The sequence below is a fragment of the Hoplias malabaricus genome, chromosome 7 (genome assembly GCF_029633855.1).
Source record: "Hoplias malabaricus isolate fHopMal1 chromosome 7, fHopMal1.hap1, whole genome shotgun sequence".
In the NCBI taxonomy this organism is placed as follows: domain Eukaryota; kingdom Metazoa; phylum Chordata; class Actinopteri; order Characiformes; family Erythrinidae; genus Hoplias; species Hoplias malabaricus.
The window spans coordinates 3285888-3300474 of record NC_089806.1 but is presented as its reverse complement, the minus strand read 5'-3'; the positions used below and the strand labels follow the sequence as shown (position 1 = coordinate 3300474).

At 38.7% G+C, this 14587-nt stretch overlaps 1 protein-coding gene across 4 annotated transcripts; it reads right to left on the bottom strand.

Annotated features, from left to right (window-relative positions):
- Positions 1-7071: 7071 nt before the first annotated feature.
- On the bottom strand, positions 7072-10250 carry LOC136701640 (zinc finger protein 300-like). Of its 4 annotated transcripts, none has more exons than XR_010803823.1 (4): positions 10163-10237; positions 9711-9759; positions 8576-8688; positions 7072-7316 (listed from the first exon to the last, which is right to left on the bottom strand). XR_010803823.1 is itself a non-coding variant. In XM_066676277.1 (4 exons), exon 3 carries the CDS (start codon positions 8598-8600, stop codon positions 7584-7586), a length of 1017 nt encoding a protein of 338 aa, XP_066532374.1. In that variant the 5' UTR covers positions 8601-8688; positions 9711-9759; positions 10163-10237; the 3' UTR covers positions 7072-7316; positions 7523-7583. The 4 variants fall into 4 exon arrangements, 2 of the variants coding, with proteins under 2 accessions (XP_066532374.1, XP_066532375.1); XM_066676277.1 differs by having other exon boundaries at positions 7523-8688; XR_010803824.1 differs by lacking the exon at positions 9711-9759 and having other exon boundaries at positions 10163-10250.
- Between the last annotated feature and the right edge of the window lie 4337 nt (positions 10251-14587).

The window sequence follows — 14587 nt, the reverse complement described above, 5'->3', positions numbered from 1 at the left end:
TGTGAAGGACTGGTACCCCTCCAGGGTATGTCCCTGCCTTGCGCCCAATGATTCCAGGTAGGCTCCAGATTCCCCCCGAACTGACCCTGAACTGGATAAGGGTTACAGATAATGAATGAATGAATGAACTTCATCAATAATCAGGTTTCCTCTGCTGCATAATGCTATTTAACTAGTGCATCAGTGGTTAATTTGGTTAATTATAGATTGTACCAGGCCTTCAATGAATGTTTTTTCTTTATTTTTGTCTTAAAATGACACTTTGGTTTGATTAATAACTAATTATTTAATTCATTTTGTTAAGCTCCATGTTTGGGAGTCATTAAATTATATGTAGTGTCTTTACCTGTCCAATTTTAGCTTGGGCAAGTAGGCCATCTTCCCATATTATACAGCAGAATTAGCTAGAATGAACTATTATTAATGAATTATGCTCATTGACCCACTGTAGGTTCTTGGCTCCAAAATTTAATCTGAACTAGAAGCAATAATTCTGTACAAGAAAAGTGCACACACAAATAACCAAGGATTGATTTTATCACACAACTGGTTTATTAATTGAAATATAAATTATTAATATTGATTATATATTCATATAATGAAATGGGGGCGGCACTGTGGCGCAGCAGGTAGTGTTGCAGTCACACAGCTCCAGGGGCCTGGAGGTTGTGGGTTCGATTCCCGCTCCGGGTGACTGTCTGTGAGGAGATGGTGTGTTCTCCCCGTGTCCGCGTGGGTTTCCTCCGGGTGCTCCGGTTTCCTTCCACAGTCCAAAAACACACGTTGCAGGTGGATTGGCAACTCGAAAGTGTCCGTAGGTGTGAGTGTGTGAGTGAATGTGTGTGTGTCTGTGTTGCCCTGTGAAGGACTGGCGTCCCCTCCAGGGTGTATTCCCACCTTGCGCCCAATGATTCCAGGTAGGCTCTGGACCCCCCGCGACCCTAAATTGGATAAGCGGTTACAGATAATGGATGGATGGATAATGAAATGGATTACAGCGATACATATGGGAACAGGGGGATTAATATATGAGGGAAGTACTCTATGTTAATTACCCTAAATTCTAGAAAGGCTATTGTTTATCCCAGCAAGTATTCAGCACCACTCCTGAGCTATGAAGAAATGAAACCATGTGACCTTACGTATCTCTGGAGATGGTCGGGAGATAGCTGGGAGCATGTCACTTCTTTTTCTCAGAAGGTCATTCTGAGGGTGCGTGTGGCCGTCTTCTCCTTCGCTGGTCCAGAAGTTTTTGTCATCACTTTGAGGCTCAGAGGTCTCCAAATAAAAAAAGGTATGTCATTTTGCGCCACTGGGTATTTTTAACCAGAGTTTAGAAAGCCCGCCTTGAATACCTGATTGGTCCTCAGGGGTTGAGAATTGGAGCATCTCTTGCTCCTGATTGGCTGTTTCCTGTACCTTGGTAGTGACATCACATACAATTTATGACATTTGACAAGACTTGAAGATGCAGTCCCAGTTGAATGACTATCTCAGAATTCTGAATTATACTTTTGCAAAATAAGAGATTGTGTTAACACAAGTAATATCATTTAGACAAACGATGTTTTACATAATTCTTAATCAAATATCACACAAAGTATGTGGCTACCTTGGTTCCTACATAAGTTCATATAAAAAGGTTATTTAAAACATATGTAAATTAATTCCACCCATTTTTATTTGTCTAAAAGGGAATTCATTTCACACAGTGGTACACATAGGCAACTTGTTCCATCAGGTAAACAAAAGAATTAAGAAATGTGTAATTATTTTGTTTAACAGTCTTTTAAAATGTGCGAGAAGACATCAAGGTTGAGCCTGTGTGTCTCTTTGCATTCTAAAAATTCTTCTCTTGACCCTGTGTTGTAAACTGTCCTGAAAAGAGCCAGTAGTGTCAGTTTATGACCCTCTGACACAGACCTTCAGGCACCAATTTGGGGCCAGTGCTTGCTGGAAAGCTTATCTCAAATTCCAATCTTGGCTTGGCGTGTCTTGCAGATGTATCTGAAAATCAGCTATAATCTGGGTATTAAAAATCAAATATCAGATTTGATCAAAAGATCAGATAAGTCAAATTTCTTATTAGAAATTAATACACATTCATCAAATCGCACTACAAAATAAAATTGTTAACTAAGAACTTGTAGATACAGGGGTTGGACAATGAAACTGAAACTCCTGGTTTTAGACCACAATAATTTATTAGTATGGTGTAGGGCCTCCTTTTGCAGGCTAAAACAGCATCAATCCGTCTTGGTGTGGTCTTGAGTGACATATACAAGTCCTGCACAGTGGTCAGAGGAATTTTAAGCCATTTAAGCCATTAAGCCATGGCCAGGTCACTATGTGATGCTGGTGGATGAAAACGTTTCCTGACTCGCTCCTCCAAAACACCCCAAAGTGGCTCAATAATATTTAGATCTGGTGACTGTGCAGGCCATGGGAGATGTTCAACTTCACTTTCATCTTCATCAAACCAATCTGTCACCAGTCTTGCTGTGTGTATTGGTGCATTGTCGTCCTGATATATGGCACCGCCTTCAGGATACAATGTTTGAACAATTAGATGCACATGGTCTTACTGGTGCAATGTGCAATTAATGAAGATTGGCCACCAGGCTGCTCCAATTTAGCCATGAAATCTCCCTCATTAAAATGACAAGTGTTTCAGTTTCATTGTCTAATCCCTGTATATTATTATTCCCTCAGTGCTTAAATTCTCACAACCAAGAAGGTAATCAGTGTTAAAATTGGAGTTCTGTTTACTGAAGAGTACAAATATTTAAATGTAATTTTATCTGACCCAAAATGAATAGCTTCACAGCAAATAAACCTAAGAAACATCACAGTTCATTGAGCCAAAATCCTAATAGGGAAGTCTGTCCACACAGCTGTCTTCTGCAATTTCCAGTCACACGAGAGAAGACTCCAATCTCTAAAAAGTACACAACCTGAAGGTCACATTTTTATTTCTACAACAATTTTAAAGCACTGATGGAATCTGGCAAAGCCAAAAATGTGCAAAATATGTTATTTTTGAGCTTGATCTTGTAACTGCGCTTGGGCCGATCTCCACATCTAGTAGGGTCTTTCCCTTCTAGTGTCTCAAAGTCATTGACTTTCCTCTGCTTGTAGTTTAACCTGCAAGCAGATTAGCTCTTTTGTTGAAAAGGGAATTTTTTAAGAGTTTTCCCTTTGGTATTTAAACCAGTGACTATTTCTCCTCTTCTCTTTGATCTAGCTCATTCAATCACACTGTCAAAATAAAGGATTTACCACAGACAACACATCAGTTTACACAGGTGATATATTTAATGTGTGAAAGCAAACAAAACATCATATATGACAATGCAGTCAGCTGATAAGGTCATTGTCAAAACAGGTGTGTCCTGCAATCAAAAGACAAGAACATTTTAATAAGTTGATTAATTTAGCTACTGTGGCTCATTAAAAACACTTGGTCAAAACCTAAACACAATAAAGTCCCCAGCCACAAGCACAATATCATTAGCAAGTTTCCACCTCTCTCTTAATGCATTTATGAATCTTTAACTCGTCATGTCTGAAGGTAATCCCACATTCTGTGCAGTGCTCCTGCTTCTGTTCTGGGTGAAGGCGCTGATGTTTTTTGAGCCTCCAGTGTTCAGTAAAACCCTTCCCACACTCTGAGCACTGATGCGGTTTCTCTCCTGTGTGAATGGTCTGGTGTATATTTAGAGAATGCAACTGAGCAAACCTCTTCCCACACTCCTACACAACCTGGTTGTAAGTAGGACTTTGACACTAGGGTTGGTCAGTATTACCGTAACAACACATACCACAGTATTTAAAAATGCAGATATGTCAAAATTTAGGTAGTATTTTAAAATTATAATGTGTATGGTGTGCCAAATTACTGCTCGGATGGAGAAAAGTAAACACAAGCCCGGTATTAAAGAATAAAGGAACAAAAAAATACACACAGCTATGTAACTATGAGACTTTATATCTAAATATGTATGATTTGAGCCTCAGTTTGCTGGAAACCATCTGGTGTAGTGTGATAAATCACAGGCTGTGCTGAGCTCAAGTGCACATTGCCAAAATCCTTCACTCAACCTTGTACTCACAAATATGAGGCTCAGGAACCTAACAGTGCACCCCACACACCCACAACCTACAGTAATAAGATTATATCATGTAAATATTTACATGAGGGCAGATACTCAAAAACATTAGTTTTCGTATTTCCCTTATAGTTCTACTACTACCGCTTGTGAAAAGTGTACTTAAATTGTTGTCATGTATTTGGGTTATTCTGGAACCACTAATTAATACTAAGTCAATACTATTACTGACAGTGTCTTTCCTGACAACTGACACACACACATATATATATAATAATTCTGAGCAGTGTTGGAGGTCCAGGAACATCATTTTACCTCATAAGCACCAGGTCAAAAATAAGAGGACACAGCTAAGAGCAGAGCTAGCTGCTGCCTCCTGAGCTGAGTGTGGAGCAGCTCCCACATTTCCCCCGTTCTCCATCTTCCTTTTCAGAGTGAGAACGTGTCCCCCATTTCTGTGAGAGTGAGTTCAAACCCAGTGTAAACAGTGTGGGAAAAGTCTTACACAGATCTTTACCTTCAGTAAAACACCTCCTGATTTATCTCCAGCTCACAGCTCTCCTTCTGCTCCTCCCTCACACATAATCCCCTTCCACAACACCACCCCCTGTGCTCACATTGGCGGCAGCTCCTCACAGCAATGCTCTGATTGGCCTGCAGCAAGACAATAACATACAATAAAAGACCCTAGAAACAAGAAAGAGGTCCAGCTGAGCCACAAACCTATTTCAAAGTAAATGTCTCACAAAATATATCACTATAATCTCAGTCAAAACATGTGTCAAAAAAATCTTAATCTTAATCTTAATATCATGAGATAGTACATAAAATATTAACATACTATAGACAGCTTTCTGTGCAACATTTATGCACACACAACCAGAGGCTGTAAGCAGCACTCATCCTTTACACCAACAATAACATGAGCTGTTCGGCAGTAAACTGCACCTACTACAGAGAAGATGGAAAATCAGGTCTTGGATTCAGCTGTCAACCACAACCGTCCAGTCCACTTTTGTATACAGTCTATGGATTTAACCAGCTGATGTTCCCATAGCTGATATCACCTAATTAATGTGTAAGGAGTAGAAGGACACTGCTGGGGGACCCTGTGGAATGGACTGAAGCAAAATGGGAGAAGCCCAGCTAGTGCACATATCAACTACAGATTCAGACCCAGCCTGGGCCAGAAACTGTGTCAAAATAGTCTCAATAAATGTCATCAAGCTGTCTCTTGGCTCATGCAGAGCACCAAAGAGACTGGCTCCAAAATCTGAAGCAGACTCGCTATGAGATTATAACAATGTCATTGTAATGTACTGATAAAGCTGACACACTAGTGTGGACTCAATAAACTGGACTCACAGCACAGCGCCAGGAAGTGACCGGTCTGACTCTGCATAGGGACAGGTTAAGTCCTACAAGACTGTTCAGGCTTTAAATACCTCTAAGAGCCCTGTAATGTGTGTCAAAATGGAAGCCATGTTCACCAAACGGGACCAAATCACTCAGATAACAAGTACATAACACAATACAGTAAACTGATTAATTTACTGTGTGTAGAAATAGATCACATATCACAGCAGTCATCTTTATCAAAAAATGGCTTGTTCAACTTAACCCAGCAGTTCACCCATCTCTGGGTGGCGCAGGTTAGCTTTTTTGTCCGAATTGCATCAGTACCAGAGGCGGATCATACGTCATACACTGTCATAATCTCACAAGTGCTAGGTGGCTGCAGTTGCTCTTCACAAGCTATGCAAGCCCAGAGATGGCGTAATGACCACAGAGCTTAATCCTAGAACCTAGAAGCTCGCATGACACCTTTTACAGTTCTTTTCGTTCCAAAAAATAAACATAACTCTTAAGCCCTATTTGGATGTGAAAAGTTTTATATGGGGAGATGTGGTACTGTAATTTTTTCATCTCTGTGTAAATAACAGATGGGAGTGGCTATTCGATTCACACATCACTGTTACACAGTGTGGATTGAACACATCAGAGCTACTGGAGTTTTTAGAGTGTTACAAATGTTTTGAGAACAGCCTAAATTCTCCAGCCCTCAACAATCTACAGCCACCAGAAACGTCTCTTTACTGGAGGATTCTTAAGGTCATTATGTGGATTTTATTGTGGTGCTTCATTCAGCCACTCAGTTTTTACTTAAAATATATATTCCATCACTAAGACATCTCTTCCAGCTCTTTTGCTCTTGAGAAAACCATCAAAAATCTCCTTTTCCCTGGAATATTCTACATGTAAATTCTGATGGGATTAATATAACATGGGGTTACTTTTGCTGCTCCTTTTACAGTAGGTATAAGGCACAGGAATCTTTCCTGAAACTGTAGAGTTCACTCCAGGAAAAAGACTGAAGGGTGCATTCGGACAGGATTAATACTACTGAGATACTTTGGTAATAATTACTTTACCCCAGGTCCACACGTAAAACTAATCCTGTCTGAATAGGGCTTTAATGACACTGAATGTACTGTGAATTCTACAGTCCACTTTGACAACTCTTTACTACCCTGCCTCCCAAATGCAACCAGCTACTCTGACCACCAAATAGAGACAGAGGTAACCCTGAAAAAGCCTATTGTCTAATAACTTCATAAAAACTTAATAACGTAATAAAAAAATAATCATCACCATTTTCTGTGTTGATCTATGTTTCTATGTTAAAACAAAAGTCTCTAGAAGAAAATGTCAGGCAGCATAAAAGTCATTGCAATAAACTTAGTAAAAAGTTGTTATTGTTGTTTTTATATCCAATAAACCTAGTAATGACAGGGAAAACAAATAACACAAAAAATATATAAACAAACAATCCTTCCAGCAACTGCAGGCTGCATAAAGTATGTTGTGGTAGAAAGACCAAACACAACAGCAAATAAAAAACAGTAAATTAATTTTATTCAAATAAACTTGTATCTGAATACTTTAATTTCTACTTGTGTAATTTCGTGTACTGTAATATTACTGTTATTTAAACACAGTTCAACATGACTTTACCAGTCCGATCACTGTACAAGTATATAGTACTACATTCAGGGCTAGTTCACAGGAATGCAGATATTTTCATTAGATGTTTCTGCAATCATCAGATTCATCTTCAGTAATTATGTTCATAAGCAATCATTAAATATATACACAATCTTCAATTCATCTGCAATTATCACGATCATCAGTAGGTGTCAGGTCCATCTGCCAAAAAAAGGAGTAAAGAACCCATGTCACAAAATGATTCTTCACACCTTGATGAAAATTTAACATTTTCACCAGAGAAGTGTCCAAATCTCCAAACATTAATAATGTTTCTTTAAGTTAAAAAAAAAATCACTTGTGTGCTACAACTTATTAATAGCAGAGAAACATACATGTGATTAATCACTAAAAACACTTTGTCAAACCTGAAATAGTTAAGTTCCCCAGCCAGCCGCACAACATCATTAGTAAGTCTTTACATATTTCTTATGCATCTTTTACTCCAGATGTCTGAAGGTAATTCCACATTCGGTTTAGTGCTTCTGTTTCTTCTGCTGACCCTGATGTATCTGTTAGCGTCCTCTGTTCAGTAAAGCACTCTGAGCACTGATACGGTTTCTCTCCTGTGTGAATGCGCTGGTGTTTTTTTAGAGAACTCAGTTGAGTACAACACTTCCCACATACTGAGCACTGATATGGTTTCTCTCCTGTGTGAACCCGCTGATGTATTTTTAGATTATTCAGTTGAGTATATCTCTTCCCACACTCTGAACATTGATATGGTTTCTCTCCAGTGTGAATGCGCTGGTGTATTTTGACAGAACCCAGCTCATTAAAACTCTTCCCACACTCTGAACAAAAATACGGTTTCTCTCCTGTGTGAATGCGACGGTGGGTTTGGAGATGTTGTAGGTGATTAAAACTTTTCTGACACTCTGTGCACTGATATGGCCTCTCTCCTGTGTGAATGCGCTGGTGTATTTGGAGATGGCTCTGTGTAAGAAAACTCTTCCCACACTCTGAACACAGATACGGTTTCTCTCCTGTGTGAGTGCGCTGGTGTATTTTCAGATTACTCATTTGAGTAAAACCTTTTCCACACACTGAGCACTGATATGGTCTCTCTCCTGTGTGAATGCGCTGGTGTATTTTGACAGATTTCAGTTCATTGAAGCTCTTCCCACACTCTGAACACGAATACGGTCTCTCGCCTGTGTGAATGCGCTGGTGTGTTTGAAGATGATGTAGGCGAGTAAAACATTTCTGACACTCGGAGCACTGATATGGTTTCTCTCCTGTGTGAACGACTTGGTGTCTTAAGAGATTTCTATCACAGATAAAACTCTTTCCACACAGTGAGCAAGTGTATTTTTTCTGTTTGTCTGTAGTTTTCTGTGGTTTTCCAGCAGATGTGTGACTGTGGAGAGTATTTGATGATTTTTCTGTAAAATCAGAGCTTCCACACGTCATATCCTCACATTTCATTTCTCCTGATTCCATCATTGTGATATATTCTTCTTGGTGAGGTTTCTTGGTGTGTTACTAGAGGTTATGTGGGAATGCCTTTGACAGAAGACTTGCAAGGGGATTTCTGGAAGAATACAAAAAGGAAAAATTACAAAATGTAAATATCAATTTTAACAAAAGACGGAATGTAGAAAAAACATTACACCAGGTTACAAATGACTTTGACACTACTGTGTTTCAAGTGCCCAGCAAAGTGGGGGGTCGGGGGTAGAGATACACTTCTACTTAAAACAAAGAGTTCTTATCAGTGAAACAATTCAGAAATCTCAGGTTGCTGTTGCTGGACTGGTACAGATTGGGAATATTTTAACATGTCACTTTAGATTGATCAGAACAGGCAAGTTCTCAGTTTATTTGATTACTGTTGGCTAAGATAAAAGGCAATAAAACACTTAACCGAAAATAGTCAGCAGGAGAAGAAGGGGAAGAGGAAAAGAGGAAAGTAAGAGTGGAGGACATGGAGGAACACAGCAATGTCAGAAAGAAAGGAAGTCTCAGTGGTCCAGATCAGTCTTTTATGCTCATAACGAAACTCGAAACAAAGAAACTCACTTTTAACTTTAGTTTTTTTTAGTTGTGTGTACTTTCATGTGGTTACCACTCTCCTGAATTTAGAGTCAGTTCCATCTACAGCAAAAATAAGTCAATATTACCCACCTGTAGAGCAACATCCTCATCTCACATCATGCTTTTCAACTCTCATCATCATCAAACATTCCTCACAATGAAAGAGAGAAAGCCTAGCAAATGGTGCCCAAATGGTGAGGTTTGGATTAAAATAATGAATGTCACCTTTCAATTAAGGGTTCAAGACAATTACCAACTTACATATTTTAGCTTTTATTACACTATTTAAAAGTATGGTGTTTGTAAATTAATAGGTAATTATTCATATTGTTACAGGTACTGGTATAATGCTAGGAAATTATAATCATATTTAATTAATCAATGCAACATATGAGTAAGTGAATGCATTTTTCTTATTTTAATGTATCAAAGTAGAAAATAAAGTATCCTTGCCCCTTTCCATTTTAGCAAGTGAGCAAGAGAAACAGAAACTGATTTTGTTGTTTCCCACTTAAATACCTCACACTGGAACCGCAGGTGTCCATAGCACAGCTGCTCCAATGGGACGCTGTGGAGGAGACACACATGAGGATAAGGGCCCCATGCCCAATGCTAAGTGTGGGCTAGAGAGGTGTAAACCCCTCAGCATTGGGCTGTGGAGCAGTGGAACTGTGTTCTTTACAACGAGTCTGAGCAGTGTTGGTGGAGGACCACCTTTTTACCTCATAAACCCAGTGTATTTTCAGAAACAGAGATTTACACAACGAGGTCAAAAGTGTGAGGACACCCAACCAGCCCAGAGTCCCAGCTCAGAACTAGCATTAGCCTCCTGAGCTGAGTGTGGAGCAGCTCCCTCATTTCCCCCATTCTCCATCTTCCTTTTCAGAGAGAGAACATGTGTCCCCCGTTTCTGTGAGAGTGAGTTCAAACCCAGTGTAAACAGTGTGGAAAAGCCTTCCACAGATATTTACCTTCAGTAAAACACCTCCTGATTTATCTCCAGCTCACAGCTCTTCTTCTGCTCCTCCCTCACACACAATCCCTTCCCACAGCACTCACTGCCCCCTGCGCTCTCATTGGATGTATCTCCACACAGCAATGCTCTGATTGGCCTGCAGCACCACAACAAAATAAAATAAAAGTCCCCACAAAAAAGAAACAGGACCAGATGAGCCACGTCACTGTGTCAAAATAACAGTCTCAGAAAAGTGATACAGCACAGTAATGTGAGCCACAGAACTCTTTCTAAAAATCAAGAGTCTCACAATCAAGAAACAACTTTGTATTATTTTAGATAATAAATTAATTTATGGTATAATAAAATAATAGTCCCAAAATCAAAAAAACAGTGAATGTGACTTTTTTGCCATTGTCATTGTCACCATTTTTGGGGTCTGACTGTCTGGTTTTGTAGTGTAGCACTAATGTTAACTGTTGTGAAAGACTGATACATTTATCTAATTCATGCCCCTTCTCCCTGCACTGGAGAGTGTCTCAGAGCATTTAAAAACACAGAAGCCCATCTATTTTTCACACCATTGTGGTAAAGGAAAAGGCTTTTTAATGAGCATTTTACTAGAATTAGTAGAAGCTAGTGTTTGGTCAGTAGCCTCTAGTGCACTGTACATAGATCTTTACATATATACATGTTCACAAAGGTTAGGCTTTTTAGTGGGTGATTGTTAATATCTTAGTGAGAAGCAATTATTTTGTCAGTAAAATATATCAATGTAATATACAGATAAAAAAATTGGTTTTATTTGGAGTTATTGTTTATGAATGATGAGTAAGTCATATGGATGTCTTGTTAAAGGACTATTTTCTTCTTCTGAAGAAAAAAAAACTGTCAAGTTAATAAATGGCAGAGGTATTACAAATTCCTATCAAAGTTACATAGTGCAGTTTCTGCAGTGCTGAGCCTGAAGCAACAATGTCAGAGGCTCTATTCTCTCTATTATATGTCAGTGAAGATTCACAAATATTTTAAAACTGAAAATTCAAGGTAAAAATGCTACTTCCTATTCAGTTGATACATTACCTCTCTAAAAAATGTACAATCCAAGAACAAGAAAACGTTAGTCAGATGACTAATCTAACAAAGGCTGCTCCAGACTGCTCCAGAAAGAAACAGCTCTACAAAGCTGCTCAAAATGAAGGTCTCACAAGTTGTCCTATTTACTGTCGCCAAAAAAAGTGTCCAAAATATTTGTACTTGGCTGAATAAAAGCAAGTGGAGAAAGCATAGAAATTACCATAGAATATAGTTACTAATCAAACAGCAATCATTAGTAGTGACAAATCCATGCTAATCTATCAGCTCTCTGTATCAGTAATGCTAACCAATCAGGCTTTATTATGAGTTACATTATAAAAAATCAGCAGTCACTTACCGGAAAAATAACTGATCACTCAGCACTCAGTATTGCTAACTAGTTTGCATACAAATTTGATCATACAAATGAGCACTCTAAGGGGTGGCCAAAAACTTTTATACATGTCATCACATTTTAGGAACAGGCTCCAGTTTTCCCTGATTGTGAAATACCTGTGGTATTCATCATAAATTAAGCTCCTCAGAACAAATCAGCCAGAGGAACACGCTCACACTTCAAAGCTCAATCAAGCCTCGTTATCATCACAAATAGAGAGAGACATTCAGACTCAGTCTCATCCTTAGATGTGTGTCGGAGAAGGATTATTAATTATTCATTCATATCTCTCAGTCATCCGTCTGCTCCAAGCAAACAAAGTGCTGCTTCTGTCTGTGAGGAGGCCTCTCAGGGAGATGACGTTCTTCTCAGTATCTCATCAGGGAAGATCATTATCTTTTATAATTTCTTAAGGATCCTTTCTCACTAAACCCTTCCTAATTCCTCAGGAATTTAGCAGATTATCCACTAAATATAAACTTGTTAGAGATAAATTCCATGTTGTCACGGGATGTTTATCACATCAGAGCAGTCACACTGGGATCAGGGCATTTAACCTATATTCTGAGGAAGTTTTTCTCCTGGGTCCAACTCAGATGGCTCAGTTTACTTGTCTATGTAGAGTTTAAGACACAGGGATTTGGTGATTTTAAACCAATTCATATTTAGTGCATGGAATTTGCATTTATTTACTTTTATAGCTGAGCATTTTTTGTATTCGTTTATGTTAACATTTGCTCTGCCATGGTGTGTGTCACATAATAGAAATTATGGCTCAGTTTCCCAGACAGGGATTAAGAGTAGTCCTGGACCATGTCCTCCTTTGAATGGAAAATCACAATACACAATGGTGTGTAGTACAGGACTGGACTAGGTTTAATCCCTGTCTGAGAAGCCATCTCAGTAAAAAGTAAAAAAGTAAAAAGAAGTAAAACTCACTTCACAAATAACACCACTGTTACATATTTCTGTGCTGTACATCTTCAGGCTCTGAGGAAAAGTCCTGTGTATTTTTTTTAGTGTCACATAAAATGTTGAATGATGGCAGTAAAACATTTAAACACAAAACACAAAGACAAAGGCAATTATAATTAGCTATTGATATGAACACAAGAACAGGAATTGAAGGGAGTGCTTTATTTTTTCTCAGTGGAATTTCACATAAACTACTATCTACAGAGAGTGGACTGTGACTTTTCTGATGCTTCAGATGTTGGAGCTTTAAAGGTGGAGGCTGTAATTTTTTGACATATAGATTATCAGTGACAGAAGACAATTTCTCTCAGGGGGGCACTAGTAGATGGTGTCTTAGTTGGAAACACATTTTTACCAGGGGAAAAAAATAATCACATGTTTTATACAGGAAACTAAGAATCAGGCTGGTGACTCCTGTGAACTTATACAACGTTCCATTGCTCTCATCATGTTTTTTCAGAAGTTGAGTAGTTTATGCAGCTGATAATTTTTTACTTTTTTTTTCAGGACAATCAGTACTTTACCTGGAGGGTAGATTTCTGGTCCTGTAAAGCAGCACCACCAAAACAATATATATAGCAAACATATTAAAAGCGGTTCCTTAATTCTGAGGCTGGATGATTAAAGCCAAAGGCTGTAATTTGTTAAAGTATTGATTATCAGTGGGTGATTTCCCTCAGGAGAAAGCTGGGAGATTGTGTCTGAGAGTCTCCATTAAACCCTTAGCAATGCCAATGGCTCAAATTTAGGTGACTGCGAAAATGGGACCAAAATTAGCACATGAAAACAATCGTATGTTCCATACATTCATTAGAAAAGTTTAGGGGTGTGTATTCTGTTATTTGCATTCTTGAAATAAATGATATGCCCAAAAAATGAATGTGTGTGTAGTGCTCTGTCCAGTGTGTGTTCCTGCCTTGCACTGTGACCATGATCAAGATAAAGCACTTACAGAAGTGAATAAATGAATGAATACTTCATTTAAACTTTTGTTTACGTACATTAAAAATATCGTTTTCAGTGCTTTTGGCAGGAGGGCTAAAAATGACCGATTACACCTTTAAAATGCAGACAGCGATGTCTCCCCTCTCTCAGACAAAGTGTCCTCAGCAGGTTTTTAGCTTTCAGTGCAGCACCAGAGCTGAAAGATCAGCTTTTACCTACTCATTTACATTTAGAGTGGACAGTTTTCCACAGATAACTGGACTTTAACAGTTAGATGCATATCCACTTTATTGCTTTTTGTGCTTTGGCGGGTGGTGGGAGGTCACTGAGATCAGGAGAAGATGTCAAATGACCACTAGTTAGTTTTGTATATGGAAGTGAATTTATTTTCATGAATGGATTTCAGAGGTTTGTACAGAGGTTTGCTTAAAAATTCATTTAAACACTAAACACTTGCTATATACTCTTCATAGAAGAGAAATTGAGGCTCAGGAGCAGTAGCATAAAGCCCCCAGCACTGGGCTGTGGAGCAGCAAAACTAACGAATCTAATACCCTATCTAACATCAGGAATCTGACCACAACACTAATGATTCAGGGGCAGAATGCAATCAGATATTCATGGCAATGTTCTGCCATCTAAAGTTAAGTATTATAATATATATATATATGTATGTCTCTGTGTGTGTGTGTGTGTGTGTCCTTGTCTTGTCTTGTCTCCTTCTGTAAAAGCCTAGCTGTAATTAATGTTCACTGCTGCAAAGTAAGGATGGCGTGTGTTGTGGGAGAAAGCATAATATTTTCTTGTTATTTAATATCTCACTAAACTGCAGTCATACATCACTGTCGAAAACTAGCAGCAGAACCGTTAAATAGAGAGCGTCTGGACAGAGGAGTTGATTTATAGCCACTAAACATAATCCGAACAGGTTTCCAGCAGCGGCAGGTGATTTATGAACATGTCTCTTTCCTGTAAAATCACCCACAGCATGTCTGATAATGTCAGGGGATGAGATAATAACAAGGAACTGGACTCATCTGCAAAAAC

Excerpts from the sequence above, each read along its gene's own strand:
- LOC136701640 (XM_066676278.1), bottom strand. The coding sequence starts at position 8,600 with ATGATGGAATCAGGAGAAATGAAATGTGAGGATATGACGTGTGGAAGC.